The sequence below is a fragment of the Cervus elaphus genome, chromosome 5, assembly GCF_910594005.1.
Source record: "Cervus elaphus chromosome 5, mCerEla1.1, whole genome shotgun sequence".
In the NCBI taxonomy this organism is placed as follows: domain Eukaryota; kingdom Metazoa; phylum Chordata; class Mammalia; order Artiodactyla; family Cervidae; genus Cervus; species Cervus elaphus.
Window position 1 is genome coordinate 8,799,847 of NC_057819.1, and position 26,835 is coordinate 8,826,681.

General features: G+C 44.1%; 1 protein-coding gene and 1 non-coding gene across 2 annotated transcripts in view; one reads left to right on the forward strand and one right to left on the reverse strand.

Annotated features, from left to right (window-relative positions):
* LOC122693756 (SV2 related protein) overlaps nt 1-26,835 on the reverse strand; it is a 70,767-nt gene that overhangs the window by 13,322 nt on the left and 30,610 nt on the right. Inside the window, exons 6-10 of the mRNA XM_043901544.1 lie at nt 21,206-21,330; nt 6,938-7,001; nt 5,377-5,502; nt 3,692-3,820; nt 2,581-2,654 (exon numbers count right to left, since the gene is read on the reverse strand). Of these exons, the coding sequence (XP_043757479.1) occupies nt 2,581-2,654; nt 3,692-3,820; nt 5,377-5,502; nt 6,938-7,001; nt 21,206-21,330 (518 nt within the window). The remainder of the gene's footprint in view (nt 1-2,580; nt 2,655-3,691; nt 3,821-5,376; nt 5,503-6,937; nt 7,002-21,205; nt 21,331-26,835) is intronic.
* Nucleotides 26,668-26,740, forward strand: TRNAG-UCC. The gene has a single exon. It is a non-coding gene; the product is annotated as a tRNA-Gly (tRNA).

The window sequence follows — 26,835 nt, forward strand, 5'->3', positions numbered from 1 at the left end:
ACTACTGCCCTACAGATAGGTTCATCAATACCATCTTTCTAGATTCCATATATATACGTCAGTATATGATATTTGTTTTTCTTTCTCTGACTTCACTCTGTATAATAGGCTCTAGATTCATCTACCTCATTAAGTGAAAATGAAAGTTGCTCAGTTGTCTCCAACTCTTTGCGACCCCATGGACTATAAAGTCCATGGATTTCTCCAGGCCAGAATACTGGAGTGGGTAGCCGTTCCCTTCTCCAGGGGATCTTCCCAACCCAGGGATCGAACCCAGGTCTCCTGCATTATAGTCATTAGAACTGACTCAAACGTGGAACATTCTACCTTTGAATAGTGGGGGCGAGGAAACTGCAGAGCTCTGTCTCCATGTTCAACTGAATCACTTCACCAAGCGTTTATTAAACACCTGCTCTGTGCCCAGTCAAGTGTGGAGTCTGCAGACTTCACGGGCATTTCAGATCAGAATGACGCAGTTAATTAAATTCCGATTGTCCCAGGAACCAGAATACTCCAGTCTGTAGGGCCAGAATATCACGTCCTATAGTGCAGCTATGTGGGAGCTCAGTCATAATCAGAAGCCGATGATTAATTTCCTTGCCTTACAATATGTGCTCCCAAATGTGATTTCTATAGTATTCTAAAATTAGGCTCTAATTAATTGCTTAGGATTTAAGTAGTGTCCGTCCAACAGAATCACATGTACTCAAAGATAGATACTCTCAATTCTGTTTCCCCACCTTTTAAAATATCCTGCCAGCTCCATACGTGGACTGGGCACACAGCAGGTGTTAAAGCCTTGGTGAGCTGATTCAGTTCTTGGGGGACGTTAGGGCAGAGCTGGAACCTGGGGCTGTATATCATCAAAGCTTTCCCACCACCCTCTGCTACACTCCACCCCCACCTCCGCTGCAACTGCCCTTTTTGAAGACACTCCCCTGCTCATTAGCACGTCTGTTCAAAGGTGAATAGGAAAAGTGAGAACTGGTGAAAACAGGTCACAGAGCCTCAACCGGGCTAATTTTCCGCACTGTTAATGCCGTAGAAATTACACAGTTGGAAGAGTTGAGAGAATGGCTGAAATCTGACTAGCTGTGGGGTGTAAGGTGAGTACTCACTACAAATGCCCTCCAGTCAATGCCATGGCTGTTATTTAAGAAAAAGTGGAACGAGATAAAAACTGAAAGTTCTGAGAATGCCCATGTTGACCAAATCAGGGGTTCCCAAAATATGGGCCCAAGGTAACACAAACGGAGAGTGGGCTGGATACAGCAAGAGTAATATAAATGGAGAGTGGGTTAGATACAGCAAAAGAATCTCTTTGTGAAAAAAAGATTCCCCTAAGTTTCCTTTTGATTCTTTAATCCTATCTCAGTCTTACGCGCTAATGAGTCCCTAACACCTCTCCTGTCTGTCTCGTGAGCACTGAGGCTTCCTGCATCCTGCCTCTGGTAAACCATCAGTTTAGCTACTTTTTACTGTATAGTCATCCCTCAGGATCCGTGGGGGATGGGTTCCAGGAGCCCCTGCGGACACCAGAATCCTTGGATGCTCAAGTCCATTTTATAAAATGGTGTAGTGTTTGCACATAACCTACACACGTGTGCGTGCAGGCTCAGTTGTATTTGACTCTTTGCAAGCCCATGGACTATAGCCCACTAGGCTCCTCTGTCCATGGGATTTTTCAGGCAAGAATACTGGAGTGGGTTGCCATTTCCTCCTCCAGGGGATCTTCCTGACCCAGGGATTGAACCCTCGACTCCTGCATTGCCTCTTTACCACTGAGCCACCTGGGAATCCCACATATCCTCCTGTATACTTCAAATCATGTCTGGATTAATTACAATACCAAACACAACCTAAGTGCTGTGTAAAGAATTGTAACTACAATGTAAATGCTATGTAAACAGTTGCCAATACACAGCAACTTCAAGTTTTGCTTTTTAGAACTTCCTGGAATTTTTTTTTTCTATTATTTTCCATCTATAGTTGGCTGAGTCCTTGAGTGGAGCCTGCGGCTAGGGAGGGCTGACCATATTTATCTTTAAAAACTGACTTCTGTCTATGGTCTGCAATTACAGTTTTTCCTTAAAGCAGTTATACAAAGTTTCCTTTTAAAAGACATTTATCTGTCCTACTGTATAGCACAGGGAATTACATTCAGTGTCCTGGGATAAACCATAACAAAAAGAAGATAAAAAAATGTATATATACATATAAAAAATGTATATATACACATGTATACATATGTGTATAAATATATCAAAAGAATATAAAAAGAACGTATACATATATATGTATAATTGAGTCACTTTGCTATACGGCAGAAACTAACACAGCATTGTAAATCAACTATACTTCAATTTTAAAAAAATTATCAGAGTAAAAAGTGAGTCAAATAAAAGAAGGCTAAGCAAACAACAGTACAGGGGATATTTGAATAACACAGAGGTCAGGAAAGTGATGCTCAGTTTTGCAAATGTTGCCCAAGATGGAAGAGTTCTCACTGCATCCAGTTCAAACAAAACCCCAAACAGGGTGCAGATGAGGGGGACCCAAGCATGAACAAACAGCTCTTACCATATAAACCACAGCAACAAGGTTGTCCATCTAAAATGGGGTGTGAACAGGTCCCTCATTTTGCCTCGGTCTTCCTGTTTTAAAACAAAGAATGCCATTTACCCTCCTCCCCTGCAGATGTGTGGGCAGTGGCCATGCACCTACCCCAGAAGGAAATATCCCCCCCAAAAAATACTCGCTGCCGGGTACCCCAGAACACAGGGAGGCCCCGGCGGCAGCAGCTCCTTTCCAAAGAGAAGCCCACCACTGGAGCATCCAGCCTTGTCACTTTCGCTTTGCAGCACACATTGGAAATCACTGTATACTTTCTCCATCCAGAGCATCTTCACACAGAAGGGAGCGGGGAGAACGCAGTCCCTCCCCAAAGGCAACTAAATGAGCCTCCTGCCCCCAGGCTCTTTGGGAGGCCCCCCTGCCCCACCCCTGTGCTTCCCAAAGCAAATCTGGGGTATGTCCTTGGCTTCCATGTGTCAGACCCAGCCTAATACTTCCTCTTGAGCTGGTGAAATTCCATTCAGTTCTTTTCACCCAATATAGAAATGTAATTTTATTTTTAAAAATAATTTTCTTGTAAGCTCTGTCGTTTGTTTAACGGTATTTGTGATGTTTTTATAAGCTGCAGGGTTGATTCTTGAGGGCAGGGATTGCAGCCTTTAAATCTGGCTCCTTTCCCCCCTTGCACCCACGGTAGCTGCTCATCTGTTTGTACTGCAGAGGAGTCCCTGACGGTGTTGCCGTGGGGAGCGATGATGCACCATCCATTAAGGATGTCTACACAGGCGTGGTGCAGTGCCCTGGATATAAGTCTATCATGGCACTTCCTAATGTGGGATTATTGTTGAGCAACCACATCTGCTCATCAGACTTCCTGGGTGCTCAAAGATAAAATTGAAGCAAGAGTAGTCCCCCCATAAGGGGACATTATACAACATTTCTCTAGTCACTGGCTAAAGGCTCCAGGTGGCACTTGTAAGACTTGGCAATGAAAATACACAGATTGAAGCTGCCAAATTCCGCTTGCGGGCCTTGCCCACTGCACCCCCACCCTCTCACGTACACAAGCTCCCCAGCTCATGCGGCAACACTCGCAGTCTGTCCACCTGGCACTGACCTGTCTGGAAATGATGAGTTTCCCCAGAGGCATGGGAGCTCCGTTTTCCGTGGCTATCCTCTTTAAGGTGGCGATGGCCTTCTCCTGGTTCCCGGACAGCACATCATACCTTGCACTCTCCGGCAGCCACTATGGGGACAGGAGACCGAGATGTGGCCAGTTACGGCGGAACAGAACCCTTGGTCCCAGCCATACACTCTCATCTGTGTGTGAAGTCCTAAAGGCCAAAGGCTCTGGGGCCAGAAGCCTGGCTTCAAGTCCCGGCACTGCCATTGATAATAATGGCTTTGTGACCTTGAGCAGTAACTTGACCTCTCTGTGCCTCCATTTCCTCATCCATCAGATGGGGATAATAATAGATCCTCCCTTTTAGGATTGTTGAGATGATTAGATGGGATTATCCTAAGTGCTCAGCACAGTGCTGGGAATGGTTGATGTAGCTGCCATTGTGGTTGTTGCTATGACTATAATTTGGTGCTTCTGAGTTCCAGGTGACGGCTGAATTAAGACTGCTGCCAGAAAAGAAAAAGTTTCACCTCTCTCAACACCATCATCATCATCTCTCTATCTCTCAAGAAACTACACCTCATCTGTGTTTAGCATCATCTTGCAAACTCAATCTAAGAGACAGAAGGAAACCAGAAATACCTTTAGGCCTAATAGAGTCCCAACCTCACGTGACTAGATAAAGGTATCTCCATAAAACAAAGTAAGAGTGGTCTGTGAAATAAGAGAGTATGAGACTTGGAGTCAGAAGATCTGGTTCAAGTGGTTTCTGTTGCTTATTTGTTGTGTGCCTTTTGACAAGTCAATCAACCTCTCTGGGCCTCAGTTTCCCCATCAGTAAAATGAGAATGTAGCAGAGATTAAAATTCATGCTTCCCTTTCCATAGAATAGAGTTATCTTCAGATATGGCTACCCAGCCAGAAACTACATTTCCCAGCACCTCTTGCACCTAGACAAGGCCATGTGACATGCTTTCACCAATGGCGTGTAAGCAGAATATTCCTGGCCAAGTGATGCCCTTCTTCAGTCTATGTGTAGAAGATTGCAAGGGCTTTCCTGGTGGCTCAGCAGTAAAGAATCCACCTGCCAGTGCAGGAGACATGGGTTTGATCTCTGGGTCAGGAAGAGCCCTTGGAGAAGGAAAGGGCAACCCACTCCAGTATTTTTGCCCAGAAAATCCCACGGATGGAGGAGCCTGGTGGGTTACAGTCCATGGGGTTGCAAAGAGTTGGATACGACTTGGTGACTAAACAACAATAACAGACGATTGCCCAGAATCACACCTGTCAAACAGAAGCACCCATTCTGGACTGTTCTGTGAATGAGAAATAAACTCCTATCATGTTAAGTTACGAATATATAGGCTTTGCTTGTTACAGAAGCATCCAGCCATGTTTGAAGCCAAATATTTAAGATTCTATCACGGGGGGATGAGGCAAGATATCTCCCACCCCCTTGATATCTCCCTCAAGGACATCTCAGCAGAGTCTGGAGGAAACCTGACACCCTATACTGGGCCTACCCCTGGCCCTGTCCCTTTGTCTCATTTCCAGATTGAAAGGAATAATCTTAAGGCCACCACGTGGCTTTGGCGCCCTCCTCCACACCCTCCCCACCAAAATATAGTGAATGGCAAGAGACTAATAGCAAAGGCTGAGGTCTCTTGAAGGATACCTACAAAACACAGGACCGCAAAGAGGAGGAGGGGGACAGCTGAGAGGATGAGCAGCCAGCGCCAGCCCAGGCTGGGCATCACAAACACAGCCAGGACGACCTCGAACACGGTCCCGATGGCCCAGAACACCTGTCAGGGGAGAATGAGGGTCAGTCACGGTGCGGCTTTGGTCAACACAGAGTGCAATTCCAGGACCACTGCAGACAAGGTTATCCACGTGGGTAAGAGGATCCTTGAGGTCAGGAAAGTAAGAATGGCCGTCCCTTTTCCTGCGGTCCATATGGGTGGGCCAGGGCCTCCACGTTGTCCAACTCCTGAGGGTGCCGCTCACACTGGATAATATTTGCACGGCACCCACTGGAGTGTGCACTGTGGCAGCTCTGGTTACGGAGATCAATACGATCAATATTGTGTGAGGTCAGCAGAGCAGTGGACACATTGGTTTTTGCCTACTGACATTCACCTTCCTTGCCCAAGAGTGCCCCGGTCTCCTTTATCAGAACTGCCTCTCCCCTGTGGGGCTGAACATCTTCTGTCTGCTTCTCAGAGTCACTCCATGCTTTTCCACCTTGCTCTTTGTATGGACCTCATCCACAGACTCCTTGTCCTCTGGCTTTACATTGGGTGCAGCCAATGGGGAACCCCATAGGAGATGAGAGGAAAGACAGACCGGGGTGTTTATTTCACCAGGGTGGGCGTGGGCTGGCTGCACCCTTCAACTGAAGGTCCTCAGAAAGGACAGGGAGCAGGCAATGAAGGCCCTCAGGGTTCAGAATCAGCAGCAGATGCATTTCAATATTTAATCTGGTTCATCCGTACCAGTGTGGACCAGCTGACCACCACCCCTGATTGGTCATGGAGTAGACACAGTCAGGACGGTTGGGCAGTGGGGTCAATGTGATCAATACTGTCATGTGAAAAAAAATTACTGCCATGTGATCATGGTGATCAGGGAGGATTCTGACTGTGTGTCCAGCAGGGACAGATGAATAATATTTCTACTGCATGGAGGAGGGCCGTTAGGCAGTTGCAAATTTGTCCTGAGGGCTTCCAGATCGTAGTTGGAAAATGGGGCATAGGACCCTGGCAGAGGGAGGGCTTGAGAGGGACTGACTGGTCCAGGAGAGTTTTAAGGCAGCCTATTGGCCACAGAGGTGGCCGTGGATGGGGACCTCACATATGACACGAGTGAGTCTGGACACAAACAGAGGTAATGAATGACGACAGGTGAACGGCAGGAGTTTGGTCCACTCAAGCTACACTATTCAAAACCAACTCTCAGATAAAAGTCATTTCTAGTTCAAGACGGACTTTCTACCTGCCTGCCACCAGTTTTGTGTTTCTTTTTTTTTTTTCAGCGATGGTGGATTGATTTTGCTTGTTGTTGGAGGAATTTATCCATATTGCAAAACCACCATGTTGAAATCAACATAACTGATTCATTTTAACCCTTGCATATTGTATTTTTCTTAAACTCCACTTTCTTTGTCCTGTGGCTCAAGACACAGGGAATGTGCTGCTCAGAGACTGAGTATTCTTCAGACTCCCAGACCATCCTCCTTACCTCAATCAGCAAAATACACTTAGCTCTGGCTTTCATGGGAAGGAACTCAGCATACAGTGTAACCCTGGGAAAGCGAAAGAGAGAAAGGGAGTTAATGTCAGGGCTGAGTGGGAAGATTGCTATGGTTTTCTGGATTTTTTCAGCCAAAGAAAAAAGTCAACGTCATTTAGTCTTACTTTAAGTCTCTCCCCGTTTTGGTGTTCTCTCTCTCTCTTTGATCTTGCCATCTCACTGAAACCCTAGCTAAGAACATATTCAAGAATACTGAACCCAGCACTTCTTTAGCGGTCCAGAAGGTTAGACTCCATGCTTCCACTGCCAGGGGCATGGGTTCGATTCCTGGTGAGGGGACTAAGATCCTGCATGCCACATGGCCAAAAAAAAAAAAAAAAAAAAAAACTCTCTGTGCCCTGTTTTTATCGAATATATAAATAGTATTTCTGTGCTATTTTAATAGTATTTCCATGCTATTTATCCTCTTACACACATATATTCCACCATATTCATGGGCCATATTTTTCTTAATAATAGCTACCTTTCACTGAGGACCTACTATGTGCCAAACGTTTTCGGAGATGATCTACATGATCTACATGAATTATCTCACTCAATAAATGACAAACATGGAAAATTAACAGGGTAGATAATTATAATTCCCATTGTGTGTGTGTGTGTGTGTGTGTGTGTATCTTTAACTCCTATTTTCATCTTTGTATCTGCATCAAGTGAGTCAAGACTCTTTGCGACTGTATAATCCTTGGAATTCTCTAGGCCAGAATACTGGAGTGGGTAGCTGTTGCATCCTCCAGGGGATCTCCCCAATCCAGTGATCAAAGCCAGGTCTCCTGCACTGTGGGGAGATTCTTTACCAGCTGAGCCACTAGGGAAGCCCAAGAATACTGAAGTGGGTAGCCTATCCCTTCTCCAGTGGATCTTCCCGACCCAGGAATCGAACCCAGGTCTCCTGCATTGCAGGCGGATTCTTTACCAACTGAGCTACCAGGGAAACCAGTCAGATAAGTTGTTATTCGAGCAGGGTCACATAACTAGTAAATTAGCAAGTAGAAGAGCCATACTTTTAATCCAGGTCTGTCTATATTATGCACCCCTTCATTCACTTCCCTATTTAGATGGTTTCACAATTATAAACAATACTTCAACAAGCATCTTTCATCTTAAATCTTTGTTTGCATGTGTTTTCCTTAGGATGGATTCTTATAGTAGAATTTGAGTCAAAGGGTATGCATATTTTAAGGCTTTTGATAAATATCACCAAAAGTGAAGTGAAGTGAAGCGAAGTTGCTCAGTCGTGTCCGACTCTTTGTGACCCCATGGACTGTAGTCTACCAGGATCCTAAGTCCGTGGGATTTTCCAGGCAAGAATACTGGAGTGGTTCCCAAAAATGTTGTTCCAATTTATATTCCTACAAGTACCTCTCTCAACACAAACCATTAGGAATTTCATTAACTCAGCTCTGAGAATGGAGACCAATTGCCGGCATTGTAAAAGATGACAGTGATTATCACCAATGACTTTGAAATTTTATTAATATTCTCCAAATGATATTTCTGTATTATTTTTAAAAAATTAATAATACTGAAATAAGAAGTGTGTTTACATTTTTCTCCACCAAATTAAAGTTAAGTTACTAACCATGAAAAAATGTGCTATAGTATATTCTGAGGACAAAGCTAATCCTTAGACGTCAAGGATTTGTTTGGACATGCTATAATGAACTTAGAGCATGCAACCTTTTTATTTTAGGCATATAAGTGGTACACGAATGCATTCTCATTGTAAATAATCTAGCAATATGCAAGAATACAAAGTATCTGAAGAATCTTCCTCTTCCTCCTTACCCCTGCTTCCATTCCCCTGCCCCAAAGCCATGACTAATAGCTGTTTGCTTTGCAACCTTCCAGCCCCTTCTCTATGTAAATGAACATATAAATTTAAAACTGAACAGACCTTTTCCCAAAGAAGACATAGCAGATGGTAACAGGCACATGAAAAGATGTTCGACATCACAAATCATCAGGGAAATGCAAATCAAAACCACCATGAGCTATCACCTCACACCTGTCAGAATGGTCATTATCAAAAAGACAACAAATAACAAGCATTGATGAGGATGCAGAGAGAAAAGAACCCTCATGCAGTGTTGGTGGGAGTGTAAATTAGTGCAGTCACTATGGAAAACATTATGGGGGTGCCTCAAAAATTAAAAATAGAACTATCATATGATCCAGAAATTCCACTCCTGGGTATTCATCTGAAGAAAATGAAAACACTGATTCAAAAAGATACATGCACCTCGATGTGCATCGCAGCATTATTTGCAATAGCCAAGGTTCAGAAGCAACCTGTGTCCAACAACAGACAAATGGATAAAGAAGATGTGGCTATAAATATATATACTTACATACATACACACATTTATACATACACAATAGAATATTAACTATTAAAAAAGAATTAAATCTTGTCATTTGCAACAACATCGATGAACCTAGAGAGTATTATACTAAGAGAAGTAAGTCAGCAGAGAAAGACAAATGCTGTGTGATTTAACTTATATGTGAAATCTCAAAAGCAGGACAAATAAACAAACATAGCAAGCAGAAATAGAGTCGTAGACACAGAGATCAGACAGGTGGTTGCCAGGGGGTGGGGTGGGGGAGGGACAAAGCAGCAACTAGGTGACGGACATGAAGAGGTAAAAACTTCCAGCTGCAAAATAAATGAGTCATGGGTATGAAATGTAGGCTGTGAGGTCTATACACCGGAATTAATTACATAACAATAGTAGTAATTGGGCTTTCCATGGGGGCACTAGTGGTAAAGAATCCACCTGCCAATGCAGGAGATGGCAGAGACGTGGGTTTGATCCCTGGGTCGGGAAGATCTCCTGGAGGAGAAAATGATTACCCCCTTCAGTATTCTTGCCTGGAAAATTCCATAGACAGAGGAGCCTGGTGGGCTACAGTCCATGGGGCAACAAAGTCAGACACGACTGAGCACAATAGTAATAATAAATTTAAGTAACATGATGTCTTTTTTCTTCCCTTCCCTTCTCCTTCCTTCCCACACATGCAGGGTATGGCCAGTGTTCCATTCATACACATGGCCCCATTCTTACCACTTCTGGCTATGCCAGTCCAACTTGCAATTGCCAGCACCTGTAACTCTTCCCTGAGGGCTTTCCCTGGTCACTAAAGCTTGCTTTGCCAACCCGTGTGGTAGACCAGAAGTGCCAAGGAATTTCAACTTCCTTGGAGCAGCTCTCAACAAACGACAGTTCGCTTGTCTCTTGAACAGGACAATCTGGAGAATGTGTTGCAGTCTCTCAGAGGAAACTCCTTGCTCCTGAGTGCCTATGTCAGGATCTGCTCCTGATAAGACAGTTTGGAAGTCTTGCCATAATAATCTATATCGATCTACCAGATTATTTTTTAACAGCTGCAATCTTATCAATGAATACTTAGATGGTTTTCAATTTCTTGTTTTTGTAGCCTATGCCACAAGGAACATCTCTTCCTGTAACTGTGCCCCGCATCTGGCCATTATTTATAGCAGTTCATTGTGAAAAAAAGTAATTTGGGATTCATTCAAAGCAGGGGGATTATTACAATCATATTAAAGAGTCAAAGAACAAGCAATGAAATTAGCAACGCCAAGAAGCAAATGATACAGACGTGAATAAATCCCCTCTGCAAGTAATTGCATTTTTGGCACTTGGCAATTAGAGATTTGCCATTTGGATCACACACTTGGAGAGAAATGACCTGGGATCTCCATCTGGCATTTCTGCTTGATCTTTGGGGAAAGAGCGGTGTCAAGGTCAGATGTGTGAGCAAGCTGATTCTAGACAACAGATCTGAAGAAACTTCTGAGGCAAGTCTCAAGGTAGAACAGATGGGCAGCTACCTGGGGTATTTGTCTTTAAGTAAGTAAATAAGTAAGTGTTAGTCACTCAGTGGTGCCCGACCCTTTGTGACCCCATTGACTGCAGCCCACCAGCTCCTCTGTCCATGAGATTTTCCAGGTAAGGATACTGGAGTGGGTTGCCATTTCCTTCTCCAGGAGATCTTCCCAACCCTGGGATTGAACCCGGGTCTCCCGCATTGTAGGCAGACACTCTACCGTCTGAGCCACCAGGAAAGTTCATTTGTCTTTAAGAGTGGCTAAAACACTCAGTAGGATGCCAGGAAAGGCAGGCTTCCAGCGCAGTGATTACAAGTAGTGTTTCTGCAGAGATACACAGCGCCCTCTACTGGAAATAATAAACCATCTGCCCGGGTGCCAGCCTGCGTCTTGTATATTTTTTTTGTGAGGCAGGATGTGACTGGTGATGGAAGTAAACTCCGATGCTGTAAAGAACAATATTGCATAGGAACCTGGAATGTTAGGCCCATGAATCAAGGTAAATTGGAAGTGGTCAATTTACCTTGAGATGGCAAGAGGAATCAGTGATCTAAAATGGACTGGGATGGGTGAATTTAACTCAGATGACCATTATGTCCACTACTGTGGGCAAGAATCCCTTAGAAGAAATGGAGTAGCCATCATAGTCAACAAAAGAGTCCAAAACGCAGTACTTGGATGCAATCTCAAAAATGACAGAATGATCTCTGTTCGTTTCCAAGGCAAACCATTCAATATCACGGTAATCCAAGTCTATGCCCCAACAAGTAATGCTGAAGAAGCTGAAGTTGAACGGTTCTATGAAGACCTATAAGACCTAGAACTAACACCCCAAAAAGATGTCCTTTTCATTATAGGGGACTGGAATGCAAAGGTAGGAAGTCAAGAGATACCTGGAGTAACAGGCAAATTCGGCCTTGGAGTACAAAATGAATCAGGGCAAAGGCTAACAGAGTTTTGCCAAGAGAACGTACTGGTCATAGCAAACACCCTCTTTCAAAAACACAAGAGAAGACTCTACACATGGACATCATCAGATGGTCAACACTGAAGTCAGATTGATTATATTCTTTGCAGCCAAAGATGGAGAAGCACTATACAGTCAGCAAAAACAAGACCGGGAGCTGACTGTGGCTCAGATCATGAACATCTTATTGCCAAATTCAGACTTAAATTGAAAAAGGAGGGAAAATCACTAGACCATTCAGGTATGACCTAAATCAAATCCCTTACGATTATACACTGGAAGTGACAAATAGATTCAAGGGACTAGATCTGATAGACAGAGTGCCTGAAGAACTATGGATGGATGTTCCTGACACTGTACAAGAGGCAGTGATCAAGACCGTCCCCAAGAAAAAGAAATGCAAAAAGGAAAAATGGCTGTCTGAGGAGGCCTTACAAATAGCTGAGAAAAGAAGAGAAGCAAAAAGCAAAGGAGAAAAGGAAAGATATACCCATTTGAATGCAGAGTTCCAAAGAATAGCAGGGAGAGATAAGAAAGCCTTCCTTAGTGATTAATGCAGAGAAATAGAGTAAAACAATAGAATGGGAAAGACTAGGGATCTCTTCAAGAAAATTAGAGATACCAAGGGAACATTTCATGCAAAGATGGGCACAATAAAGGACAGAAATGGTATGGACCTAACAGAAGCAGAAGATATTAAGAAGAGGTGGCAAAAATACACAGAACAGCTATACAAGAAAGATCTTCATGACCCAGATAATCACAATGGTGTGATCACTCACCTAGAGCCAGACATCCTGGAATGCGAAGTCAAGTGGGCCTTAGGAAGCATCACTACAAAGCTAGTGGAGGTGATGGAATTTCAGTTGAGCTATTTCAAGTCCTAAAAGATGATGCTGTGAAAGTGCTGCACTCAATATGCCAACAAATTTGGAAAACTCAGCAGTGACCACAGGACTGGAAAAGGTCAGTTTTCACTCCAATCCCAAAGAAAGGCAATGCCAAAGAATGTTCAAACTACCACACAATTGTACTCATCTCACACGCTAGCAAAGTAATGCTCAAAATTCTCCAAGCCAGGTATTTGAACCATGAACTTCCAGAAGTTCAAGCTGGATTTAGAAAAGGCAGAGGAACCAGAGATCAAACTGCCAACATTCATTGGATCATCAAGAAAGCAAGAGAGTTCCAGAAAAACATCTATTTCTGCTTTATTGACTATGCCAAAGCCTTTGACTGTGGGGATCACAACAAACTGGAAAATTCTTAAAGAGATGGGAATACCAGACCACCTTACCTGCCTCCTGAGAAATCTGTATGCAGGTCAAGGAGCAATAGTTAGAACTGGAACAACAGACTTTTCCAAATTGGGAAAGGAGTATTTCAAGACTGTATATTGTCACCCTGCTTATTTAACTTATATATAGAGTATATCATGTGAAATGCCGGGGTGGATGAAGCACAAGCTGGAATCAAGATTGCCAGGAGAAATATCAGTAACCTCAGATATGCAGATGACACCACCCTTATGGCAGAAAATTAAGAACTAAATAGCCTCTTGATGAAAGTGAAAGAGGAGAGTGAAAAAGTTGGCTTAAAACTCAACATTCAGAAAACTAAGATCATGGTATCTAGTCCCATCACTTCATGGCAAATAAATGGGGAAACAATGGAAACAGTGAGAGACTTTATTTTTTGGGGCTCCAAAATCACTGCAGATGGTGACTGCAGCAATGAAATTAAAAGATGCGTGCTCCTTAGAAGAAAAGCTATGACCAACCTAGACAGCATATTAAAAAGCAGAGACATTACTATGCTGACAAATGTCCATCTAGTCAAAGCTATGGTTTTTCCAGTAGTCATGTATGGATGTGAGAGTTGGACTATAAAGAAAGCTGAGTGCCAAAGAATTGATGCTTTTGAACTGTGGTGTTGGAAAAGACTCTTGAGAGTCCCTTGGACTGCAAGGAGATCCAACCAGTCCATCCTAAAGGAAATCAGTCCTGAATATTCATTGGAAGGACTGATGCTGAAGCTGAAACTCCAATGCTTTGGCCACCTGATGCGAAGAACTGACTCATTGGAAAAGACCCTGATGCTGGGAAAGATTGAAGGCAGGAGGAGAAGGGGACGACAGAGGATGAGATGGTTGGATGGCATCACCGACTGGATGGACATGAGTTTGAGCAAGCTCTGGGAGTTGATGATGGACAGGGAAGCCTGGTGTGCTGCAGTCCATGGGGTTACAAAGAGTTGGACACAACTGAGCGACTGAACTTAGTTACTTACTATGTGCAACTATTTTTGCCTGGAAAATTCCATGGACAGAGGAGCCTGGAGGGCTACAGTCCCTGGGGTCTTAAAGAGTCAGACACAAGCAATTAGAGGGGATTATTAATCTGGGGTTCCTATGTGCATTTTTCTAAAGTTTCTAAAACAAAAATGTATTGTTTACTGCCTCTCCTCTGCACATCAGTATTTAAAACACTGAGTCACCTCCTTCTCAGGCTCAGTGGATGGCCCTATGCAAGAAAATGGAAAGTGAACAAGTAATTCTTTCTTCAGCCTCCCAACACCAAACCCTAAGAGAACAATCCATGTTGCTTTTCTTTTCTTTCTATTAAAATAAATCTTCCCACATTCAACTTTTCTTATTTAGACACTAGTTTTCATTTAGTGTTAGCTAGAAATATCGCTTCTCTTTCCTGGAACATAGACATGTCTTTGAGATTTATTTCTACTCATTAGCACTTAAGCTTGTTTAAAAATTAAGCAAAACAAAAACTTTTAAAAGTCAATACCACCAAAAAAATGAACACCCTAAAATAACTACTGGATTCCACTATCCTACCACTTAGTTTTTGTTGTAAAATAAACTGCTTAGTGGCCTAAATGAGTAAACGTTCATTATTTTCCCCAAAATGTATTGTTTGTAATGATAAAGTTACATTTAACTCTTTTGCTTGGATTAAAGTCTCTTCCTTCTTGTGGGTATGTAAATTGGTACAGCCACTATGGAGAACGTTATGGAGACTCCTTAAAAAACTAAAAATAGAGTTATCATATGATCCTGTAATACCACTGCAGGGCATATATTCAGAGAAAACCATACTCCGGAAAGACACACACACCTTAGTGTTGACTGAAGCACTGTTTCCAGTAGCTAAGAAATGGAAACAAACTAACTGTCCATCAACAAAGAATTGGATAAAGAAGATGTGGTACGTTTATACAATAGACTAAGACTCAGCCACAGAGAAGAATGAGATAATGTCATATGCAGCAACATGAACAGACCTAGAGATTATCATACTAAGTGAAGTAAGGCAGAGGGAGAAAGATAAATACAGTATGATATCGCTTATATGTGGAAACTAGAAAAAAGGTACAAGTGAACTTACATAATACGAAACAGAAATAGACCCAGAGACAGAAAAGAAACTTCCGGTTACCAAAGGGGAAGGCGGGGGAGAGGTTTATGGAACAGAGATGAGTCAGTTATGGCCATGCTAGCCTAGCCAGTGCCCGGCCAACTCACCAGCTGACAAAAGACACAAGGGTAAGTCCTGCAGAGATGAGAACCACCAATAGACCAAACCGCAGCATCATGGGTTAAATCCATCGCCATTTTACGCCATACGTGTTGGAGTAGTTTGTTACAAAGCAAAAGGAAACTACATTCCACTTAATAACCATCTGTCCTTAGGCAAATCCCTCAGGATCTCTGAGCCTCAGTTTTCTTATCTGTTAAATGGGGATACCAGGGTTGTTCGATGGACAAGGAGAGGTAGCATGAAGAGAGGGCTTAGCATGGCGCCCCACGCTAGGGAAGCACTCCACACATTATTATTATTATCAGCATCATTACCAATGTTACTGTCACTGTTGTTATCATCAAGGACCCATGGGAACACCTTCTTTGGGGGAAGCAGGAAAAGAAAGAAGAAATAAAGGGAGAAGAGTTAGAAACGCAAAAATTAAGGCAGAAGGATGGGCTCCTTATCAACAATATAATTTCTAAATGAATTGACGGATGTTAGCTAAACATATTGTGTTAATCATTTGCAAGATATAGAAGTCATTATGCTATATCCTTAAACAGTTGTTTTTGTTGTTTAGTGGCTGTCATGTCTGACTCTTTTGCGTCCCCATGGACTGTAGCCCGCCAGGCTCCTCTGTCCATGGGATTTCCCAAGCAAGAATACTATATTGGGTTGCCATTTCCTTCTCAAAGATCCAGGGGATCTTTGAGATCTTTGAGACCCAGGGATCAAACCCACATCTCCCACGTTGGCCAGTGGGTTCTTTACGATTAAGCCACCTTCAATTAAAAAAAAAAGGTAATAATATAATTTGCATTTATTGCTCAGCCATTAAAAAGAATATATTTGAATCAGTTCTAATGAGATGGATAAAACTGCAGCCCATTATACAGAGTGAAGTAAGCCAGAAAGATAAACACCAATACAGTATACTAAAGCATATATATGGAATTTAGAAAGATGGTAATGATAACCCTATATGCAAGACAGAAAAAGAGACACAGATGTACAGAACAGACTTTTGGACTCTATGGGAGAAGGCGAGGGTAGGATGATCTGAGAGAACAGCATGGAAATATGTATATTATCAAGTGTGAAACAGATCGCCAGTCCAGGTTGGATGCATGAGACAAGTGCTTGGGGCTGGTACACTGGGATGACCCAGAGGGATGGGATGGGGAGGGAGGTGGGAGGGGGGTTCAGGATGGGGAACACATGTAAACCCATGGCTGATTTATGTCAATGTATGGCAAAAACCACTACAATATTGTAAAGTAATTAGCCTCCAACTAATAAAAACAATTGGGGAAAAAAAAATAAAAGATCAAATGACAAAAAAAAAAAAACTTCATGGTTACTTACTCTCTAAAAAAAATATATATATATATATAATTTGCATTTATACTAAATACAGAGTATATTATAAGGATTTCTGATTGTTGAACTTTTAAAAACAATATAGCAAAATCCTCTTCACTTGATTTTGTGAAGTGGTACAACTGGGTAAAGTCCTTTTAAAGGAAAGGAAACTCAGTTATATTTAATTACACAAAAATATTTTCAACTAAATGTTTCCAAATAATGAACTTAGGAGAGCCATTTTTATAACTAGATAAAAGCTTTGCATAATTAAGGCGTGATTATTTTATGTAAATAGCTGGCATGAAAGTGCTCAGGAACCAAGCGAGTCTCCTGGATGGCTAAAATATTTCTTCTGTAACTTTTTTCTTTTACCTCGCCACACGTAATGCAGGATCTTAGCTCCCCAGCCAGGGATCGAACCAGTGTCCCCTGCAGTGGAAGTGCAGAGTCTTAAACCCTGGACCTCCAGGGAAGTCCCTCTTCTGTAATTTTGTGTGTGGTTTTTATTTGCCCTCCTTTTGCTAACCATGTGATTTTTCACATGCTACTGCTATAAAGTCTCAGTTTCCTTACCTGGAGAAGGGAGGTCATCATATCTATGTCTTAAGGTTTTGCAAGTTTAGAATGGTCATGTGTCTGGAATGTAGTAATAGCTCAATAAACAGAAGTGCTATTGCAGCATTAAATAAATGAATAGCTAAATGGGGAAGCATGACATTTGGGGGGTGGGGGGAGGGAGCAGACAGGCAAACCTAGAACCGTCAAGATATCCGGCACGGGGGTAAAGGCCCTCCCAGCTGCTCTGTGCCCTTAATTTTACTCCCTTGGTGTCCTGTCCTCCCTGGCTGAAGATCTCTTCCCTTTGCAGTTTCCGGAGGTGGTTTTTTTCTCTCCTCCAGTGACTCGGCCATTGGAATCTCATCAGCTTACAACCTTCCACAGATTCCTGAGAATTTCTGTTTCACTGATAGCACCTTTCTCCTGCTTTCCAGCATCATTCGGGATTTATTTCTTATACCATTTGTATTACTTCCAGAAAATGTGGAAGATGATACACTTCTTCCATGGAAGAATGTGGAAGAAGAGCACTTTTCATGGCACCATCTTCAGCAAGAGTCACTGGGGACGTTCATAAGCCCCGGTTCCTTTCCCTACCCTCCTATGGACAGAAAATCTGGGGCGAGGATGTTGTGAGGCTGGATCTGCTGCCGTCTCCCCAAGCATCTCTGGGAGAGGAATTTCACGTGTTTCTCTGTGAGCTCATCCCTTCCGGCCACAAGGGGAAAATGGTCCCAAAGTCAATGAATGGCTCACGAACGGGGCAGTGGCTGCAACAGCAGGAATTCCTGGAGTTGGGCCAGAAGTGGAATAGATTGGCCACAAGCCCCTGCCAGCCCAGGTTAACAGGCTTGGCGTAATGGCCTCTGCTTTAAGTTCCAGTGTTTCTTAAGCTCACCCCTGATCCAGGAGACCATGTCAAATACCTACTCTGCCCAGCCTTGGAGGGTCGATGATGAGTAACCCAGGGAAGGGCTGAGCTGAACTGAGAGCTTCTAAGTGGGAGAAAGGGCTTCTCAGGTGGTGCTAGTGGTAAAGAACCCAGCTGCCAATACAGGAGATGTAAGAGCAGCAGGTTCAGCCACTGAGTTGGGAAGATCCCCTGGAGGGAAGGGCATGGCAACCCACTCCAGTATTCTTGCCTGGAGAATCCCATGGACAGGGGAGCCTGGCGGGCTGCAGTCCATGGGGTCGCAAAGAGGCATGACTGAAGTGACCTAGCACACGTGTACGCAAGCACATGGGAAGGGTCCAGGGGAGGGGCTGTGACGGATGTACCGCCTGGATTCCCCCTTCAGGGCTGAGGCACACGGTCCCTCTGGAACGACCAGGAATGTTGCCTGCTAAGAGCTCAGAGTTGAGCCCCTTGCAGGTGCTGCCTTGGCCCAAAGTAGCTAACTTCCCCCAAGGTCATGCTCCCTCCTTGAGGGCAGCCCACATCCAAGGTGGCTGATGTGAAGGGACAAAGGTCCAGCCCCCGTTCTCAGTACGGAACAATCTAAAGGGTCATCCCAGCTTCTGAACCCTCAGGATGAGCTGAGGCCCCCATCAGCTGTTACAATCACATTGCAACTTAGCGTCTCCCTCTGCCCAGCCCTGTTTTTCTGACTCCTTTACAGGTGTTGATCTCGGTTGCCCCTTGCACACATATCTCGATTTCTGTTTCCCAGGTTGCCAGCCTGAGACAGGGACCATGTCTGTTTGGCTCACTGCTGTACCCCCAGTACCTAGCACTGGCCTGTGTCACAACAGGAGCTCAAGAAAATACTGGTTGAGGGGATTCCTTGGTGGTCCAGTGGTTAACACTTGGGCTTTCACTGCTGTGAACTTGGGTTTGATCCCTGGGAGGGGAACCAAGATCCCACAAGCTACGTGATACAGGGGGAAAAATTTTGGTTGAATGAATGAATAAAACTAAAAAGAAACTTTCTGGTCTCTGTGCAAAATTTTCCTAAATTATTGCAACAGGATTCCTTACTTCCAAACTATTCAACCCATCACTGCCAGATTAATTCTTTTAAAGTACTTCTGCTCAAACACTTTCAGTGGCTTCCCACTTGTCTGCAGACAATCCCTTTGACCTGACATTCAAGACCTTGTATAAGCTTGCCCTAGTCTATCAGGGCTTCCTAAAGAACTCAGTGGTAAAGAATCTGCCTACCAAGCTGGAGGTGCGGGTCGATCCCTGGGTTGGGAAGAATCCCTGGAGTAGGAAATGGGAAGCCACTCCAATATTCTTGCCTGGGAAATCCCATGGACAGAGGAGCCCGGTGTGCTACAGTTCACGGGGTCGCAAAGCATCGGACACGAATTAGTGACTAAACAGAAGCCGCCTGGTCTCCAAGGCCCATCTCAGTTTTTGATTCTCACGTTTCTCAGCCTAACAAGCTAACTGAATTGGACCATTAGCCTTCCTCAGACTCAGCTATGGCTTCCTCTTTTCATAAAATCCCCTTCTTGTGAGATATCTACATATTCCCCAACTCCTTGGGTCTCTCTAAATCCTTTTAATTGTTCATAGCCAGGCAGTGGGAAGCAATGGCTGCAACCAGGCTCTGGAGTTGGAGGGTGTGGGTTCCGACTGCAACCCTACCTCTTGTAACTGTGTCATCTGGGGCAAGTTACCTCACCTCTCTGTAACCTTAGTTTCTTTATATGTAAAATAGGATTAATAATAGAATCCACCTCAGAGGGGAATTGGGGAGATTAAATGAGACAGTCTGGGCAAACTGCTTAGAACAGCATTTGCCCCTTTAAATACTGGCTATTAATCACCACCCTTTAGAGTGGGGTCAACACTTTTTTGACAAAGGTCTGGACAGTAAATACTTCAGGTTTGCAGGCCACAGAGTTTCTACTGAGATTACTCAACTCTGTTGCTGAAGCACCAAAACAGGCGTAGATAATACGTCAGTGCATGGTGTGGCTGTGTTCCAATAAAACTTTATTTAGAGATCCAGTTGGCAGTTCAGATTCGGTCCGGCTGCCACAAGCTGCCAATCTCTGCTTCAGAATTCCCCAGTCTCCCAGGAAACAGTAACTTCTTCCTACAATCCTGTCTATTCGCAGTATCTTAATAACTGTAACAACAAAATAACACATAACTTACAAAATAATTAGCCCCACCCCGTTCCCTGATAGTTCGGTTGGTAAAGAATCTGCCTGCAATGAAGGAGACCCTGGTTCCATTCCTGCGTCGGGAAGATCCGCTGGAGAATGGATAGGCTACCCACTCCAGTATTCTTGGGCTTCCCTTGTGGCTCAGACAGTAAAGAATCTGCCTGCAATATGGGAGATATGGGTTCAATCCCTGCATTGGGAAGATCTCCTGGAGAAGGGAAAGGCTACCCACTCCAGTACTCTGGCCTGGAGAACTCCATGGGACTGTATAGTCCATGGGGTCACAAAGAGTCGGACACAACTGAGCGACTTTCACCTTCACTTTGACTTCCTGCCTTGTGGTCAGGTTAGAAACAGGTAAAAGGGGAGCAGGCAGGGTAGTTCAGAGCATGGGTGTTACAGGCGGACAGATTCCAGGTCTTAGTTCCACCTGCACCCTGTGTGACTTGGGCAAATGACTTCCCCCGCTGAGTCTGTTTTCTCAGCTGTAAAATGGGAATTGCACTAATTCAATACCCCTGCACATCTTCTGGGGCTGCTGCGCCGTGTCCAAGAGAAATGTCCCGTCAATGCCAGATCTATTGTTTTGATTATTATTCCACATCTTCCAGCTATCGTGTTGCTTTTGCTGTTGTTAATCATTACAATACTGACAATGACACTCTTCTCTGGCTCCGTCAGAGTCCCCGGGTAGCAGGAGCCCTAGTGTATGTACCATCTTTGCCTCCCTCCGAGCCCATGAACATAGCCTCCTGGCTGCCTGGCTGGGTGGCCAGAGCTGGGTCTTTACTTACGACTGGGGGACCCCTCCGATCCCGAAGCCCACCAGGCCCCGGAGCACCAGGATCCAGCTGTACACGGGCGCAAACGCGCTGAGGATGCCGTAGTACAGAGTCCAGAGCACGCTGATCTTCAGTCCCTGCGGAGAAGGAAGACACCCAGTCACAGGGCTTCTCAGCGTCTCCAGGTCACACGCCCCTGTTCAAGGTGGTGTTCAAGGTCACCGTAGGATCGCGGTAAAGGGTAATCCACACAGCCAAGGGATGCTAGGTGTTCTCTGGGTGGTGGCGCCAACTCTGAGGGGGAGTGTGGGAAAACTGTGGGGTGTTCTCAGCAGTCCCAGTGATTGGCAGTTAAGAGACAGGTCCCAGGAACTTTCTGGTGGTGGAGTGGTTAAGACTCTGTACCTCCACTTCAGGAGGTACGGGATTCAATTCCTGGTCGGAGAACTAAGATCTCACCTGCTGTGTGGTGCGGCCAAAAAAATTTTTTTTAAGTAATAGACAGGTCCTAGAGATGCTAGATGTCCCACAGCACATGAGACATGAAGACTTGCCTCACACAAGCTTGAATCGAACTTCCCACCAGATATTAAACCATGCAGTTGATAACTGTTTATGACTATCTGCACCTAGACCTTCATTCTGGTTTACATATAAATAGGATTTTGGAAGGTGGGTCACACCTTCCAAAAAAATTCCTGAGGGTAGTTTTTCAGAAAAGCAACTTCTAGATAAATCAAAGTAAGATACACTTTGTTTTATCTGGAATTTTACAGAATTATCTTTTCAGAAAACCATGTTGCCAGTGGAAATGCTATGTGTGATATTTGAGTGGCTGAGTGTGAATACAGCATCCGTCTGCATTCATGGGCTTCTATGTATATCTATGAATAGACTGATCTGAATCTTATTTTGAAATGTCAGATATATAAAGAAAAAGCATCAAGATTTCATTAAATCCAAACTTATTTATAATTGGGGCGAATATGAACTCCTTTCAGGATCGAGGCAGAGTAGTATGTGAATATTTGCATATTGAAAGGAAATTTATTAATTACTTCTTTAAAAAATGTTCTCCCTTGTGGCCTAGTTAAGATATTTTAACTGACTTCTTTTTAAAAGCTGCGTAAATGGGAATTCCCTGGTGGCTCAATGGTGAGGAATCCGCCTGCCAATGCAGGAGGCACAGGTTTGACGCCTGATCCAGGAAGATCCCACATGCCATGGAGCAATTAATTCCGGGCACCACAACTATTGCGCCTGTGCTCTAGAGCCTGGGAGCCGCAACTACTGAGCCCGCAGCCGCAACTACTGAAGAGCAAACACCCCAAAGCCCGCGCTCTGCAACAAGAGAAGCCACCACAAAAAAAGCCTGTGCAGCGAAATTAGAGAGCAGCCCCTGCTTGCTGCAACTAGAGAAAACCCCGGGCAGCAACAAAGACCCAGCACAGCCAGGACAATTTAATTAAATTGAAAAAACTGTATAAACGACTAGGCTATTTTATCTTTGAAATTATTTCTGGATTATTGGAGGCACTACTAAAAATTTTAATTTTTTTCTATTATAAAGGGGACATTGTAGGGAATTCCCTGGTGGCTCAGCAGTTAGGGCCTCACACTTTCTCTGCTGTGGGCTGGGTTTTTGACCCCTGATCTCAAAGCTAAGATCCTATAAGCCACACGGCACGGTTGGGGAAAAAAAAAAAAAAGATGTTGTATTTGATGGGGTTGAGAATCACCTAGGAACACAAAACTACAGGACAAACCTGGCATATATTCCTGGAGTGTTAATTACGCTTAGAGATGGAGAAAAAAAATTAAGGGTGAATGTAATTGAAAATAGCATTTTTTATAATACAACCAACACCAAAAGTGTTCTGGAGTAGAATGCAAATATAACATGAATAGTAGACCTGCCACATGAGGTCTGGGCAGCCTGCCCTTCGCAGCACCCTTCCTAGATCTGCAGGACTGAGTTCACCCTTCTGTCTGCCGCCCTCTCTGCACACCCCCACCCCTCAACCCTTGCTTCAGGGAGAAAGTGTGAGACATTCTAATTTTAGCTTTAAAATGAAAATGAATTAAAAGAGACTAGAGAGGGAATTTGGAAGTCTACCACACATGACCTCAGTCTTTGGGAAAACGGTTTTAGGTGGTAGAGAGAATGTTTTAAATGACTTTGCACCACTTTGCAAGAATGTGATTAACTTTTCATTTTAACCCTCACTCTTCTGATCATGCTTAAAAGGAAGTATCCATGGGATGCTGGTCTGTCTTAACACCTTTTTATAAAAAATTTATTTTATATTGGAGTATAGCTGATTTACAATGTTGTAATAATTTCAGGTGGACAGCAAAGGGACTCAGCCACACATATACATGTATCCATTCTCCCCTAAACTCCCCTCCCATCCATTCTGCCACATAACATTGAGCAGAGTTCCTTGTGCTATACAGTAGGACTTTGTTGCTTATCCATTTTAAATATAGCAGTGTGTACACGTCCATCCCAAACTCTCTAAGTATCCCTTCCCCCCATCCATCCACCCTGGTAACCATCTTTAACATCTTTTTAAACATCTGCTAATCTTACTCTTTAACAGAGAGAGCAATGAGGCAACCATACCATCTAGAATTTTATAACATTGTTTTCCTTCTATTTATTTTTGCAGGTATTTCTTACTTAGGGCAATTGCTATTGATTTCCCATTTAAGACTCTAAATCAAGTTTTGTTTTCAAAAAACATGCATTTACGGATTTTTTAATGTTGATATAAAGAAAGATATTAAGTACATAAGAGAATAGGTGGGGCAGGAATGATTAAAGTCTAGGAAGATCTGCATCTATTGCAATAAATAATAATAAATAAAAAAGCAACGTTTCTGCTCCCCTTTCTAAACCCAGGGCTACGCAATGAAACAACAAGAAGATGGATACTGGTACCTGCCATAGACTTAGTTCCTTTCTTCTAACTTGACCTAACTTACTAGGGACTGTTGTTTTTTTTTTTTAATTTATTCTTTAATTGAAGGATAATTGCTTTACAGAATTTTTTTTGGTTTCTGCCAAATATCAACATGAGTCAGCTATAGGTAAACATATGTCCCCTCACTAGGGACCTTCTTCCTTGGAACCTGAGAAGTCTTGAATCAGAAATAAGACATCATTAGTGGCAGAGAACCCAAATTATGGGCTTCCCTTATAGCTCAGCTGGTAAAGAATCCACCTGCAATGCAGGAGACCCTGGTTCAATTCCTGGGTCAGGAAGATCCCCTGGAGAAGGGAAAGGCTACCCATTCCAGTATTCTGGCCTGGAGAATTCCATGGACTGTATATCCATGGGGTCAAAAAGAGTTGACTTTCACCGGCAGAGAAAATAAAGGAACAGAAGGAAAACAAAGCAGGAGAAGAAGAGTGGGGAGAGAGGAGGGCGCCCAGACTGACACATGGGAGCTACGCCTCCCTCGAGGGGGCTGCCTGGCAGCCGTGCCGCCCTGGTGAGGTCACCGGATGCCCTCCTGCCAGGCAGCAAAGACATGCAGGCCGACCGGTCCTGTCAGGTCACAGCAGAGTGCAGCTGGCCCTGCATTTGCCCGCTGATGCCAGCGCTTTCCAGCTGCCCAGAGAACGAGGACTCAGCAGCCACTTGGAGGGACTGTCACAGCGTTGCAAAGGCGTGAGCGCTGCCAGCAAGCCCCATCCAAGCACCGCTCAGGGCCTCTGCAGAAACGTCCTCTGGGTTCTCATTAACTGCACCTGTCGCTCTGCCCAACATCTGTTCTGCCTTTTAGATTGCTACCCCTCCCCCCTTCCTTCCCTCCTTCATTCCCTTCCTTCCTTCCCTCTTTATTAAGCAACCTCTGTATACCAGGCTCTGGAAATAGAATGCATAGACATTATGCATTCATTACTTTGCTCATTCAGTTACTCACTTCACAATAAGCAGGTATTGAATGCCTGTATGCCAGACCCTTAGAGATACTGATAATGTACTATTCATTCATTCAATACACAGGTATTGAACACTGACTGTGCGCTCCGCACTAGAGGTACTGAAATGTATCATTCATTCATTCACTCATTGGTTCACTGTGTATGCACTGAGTACCTCTTGTGGGCTTGGCATTCATTCTTTCACTCTGCACATATTGATGGCCTACTGGTTGCTAAACACTTGGTTTTGTCCTGCGTGACAGCAGGCCACAGGACAGGCAGAGGCTCTGACTTCATGGAACTTTCATTTGTATTTTTGAAATCACTGCCTCATCGTGATGCTGGGTCCTCACCATGCCCTATGGAAAGAGGTTGTTATTTTCATGTCTACTTTAAAAACAGTACATTGAGGGCCGAAGGAGATGAGTGATTTGTCCAGGATCAGCAGAGTCAATACTGGAGCTAAGACTTCCAACCTCTAAAGCTGTACTTTGAATGAGACACTCCCCTCCTCCAGGACCTTCGATGGCTCCCCACTACCCCCAGTAGAGAATATACAGGCCTGATGCAGGTGGAATGCAGTGAGGACAGGTGGACCTGGGCAAATGAAAGAGAACTTGCTCTGCCCTGCCAGCCTCAGCTCCAGCCAAAAGCTACCATCACAGAATGTGGGTCCTAAGCCACCAGATTACCCAGCTTCCCCAAAACCCACAACTCTTTTTATTTTTATGCAAAATATGGCCATTTTGAAACAGAGGCAACTGATTCAGGAATCCCATTAAGCACTGCATGGGATAAATTAAACACAGCTGGGGGCCACCTTTGGCTCATGGCCAACCTATTTGGAACCCATAGCCTGGAAAAGTTTCAAGCTCCTGCTCTAAGAAGCTGAAAGTCTAGCTGCCGTTTGGATGCCAGGCCTGCAGCCCCAGCACCAGAGAAGTACACTGATCTCATTGCCAGGAGCACTGCTCAGTCACCTGCAGGGCTGCCTGACCCAAGCCCCCGGTACTCTCCAATCATGCTCAAGTATAGTGAAAATATTCACAGGGCAAGGAAACCCGAGCACGCTCAGAACATTGAAATGAGAGGCCTGGTGCCAGCCAGCCACCCCTTTTTATTCCTTAAAGCTAACATGGTCCTAGAGCCTTTGAACTAGATGATGACCTGATCCCATTCTAAATTTTTCTTGGTTCCCAGTCAATAGTAGTTACCACTGATCACAGGCTAACTATGCATCAGTAAATACTGTTCTAAATGTATTATATACATATTCTTATTTAATCCTCCCAGTGGCCCTGTGAGTTCCTACTGTTATCAATCCTATTTTGCAGATGGGAAAATTGAGGCTTAGAGAGGGAGAGCAGCTTGCCCAGAGTTACCTCGCTCGACAGGGGGGGCTCTATGATATGAACTCAGACGTGTGTGTCTCCATACCCACGAAGCCACACACCCACGGTCGCCCTTCCTTTCCATGACTGCCACAAGTCCCCAGGCTGTAGAAACTTCCGTAGGGATCAAAATGACCCACTGAGGGAATTCCCTGGTGGTCCAGTGGTTAAGACTCTGTGCTTCCAATGCAGGGGGCCCAGGTTCGATCCCTGGTTGGAGAACTAAGATCCCACATGCTGTACCAGGGAACTAAGATCCTACTTCTCAGTGCAGCAAGGAAAAAAAAAAAAAAGGTCGACTTAAAAAGAAGTGCCCC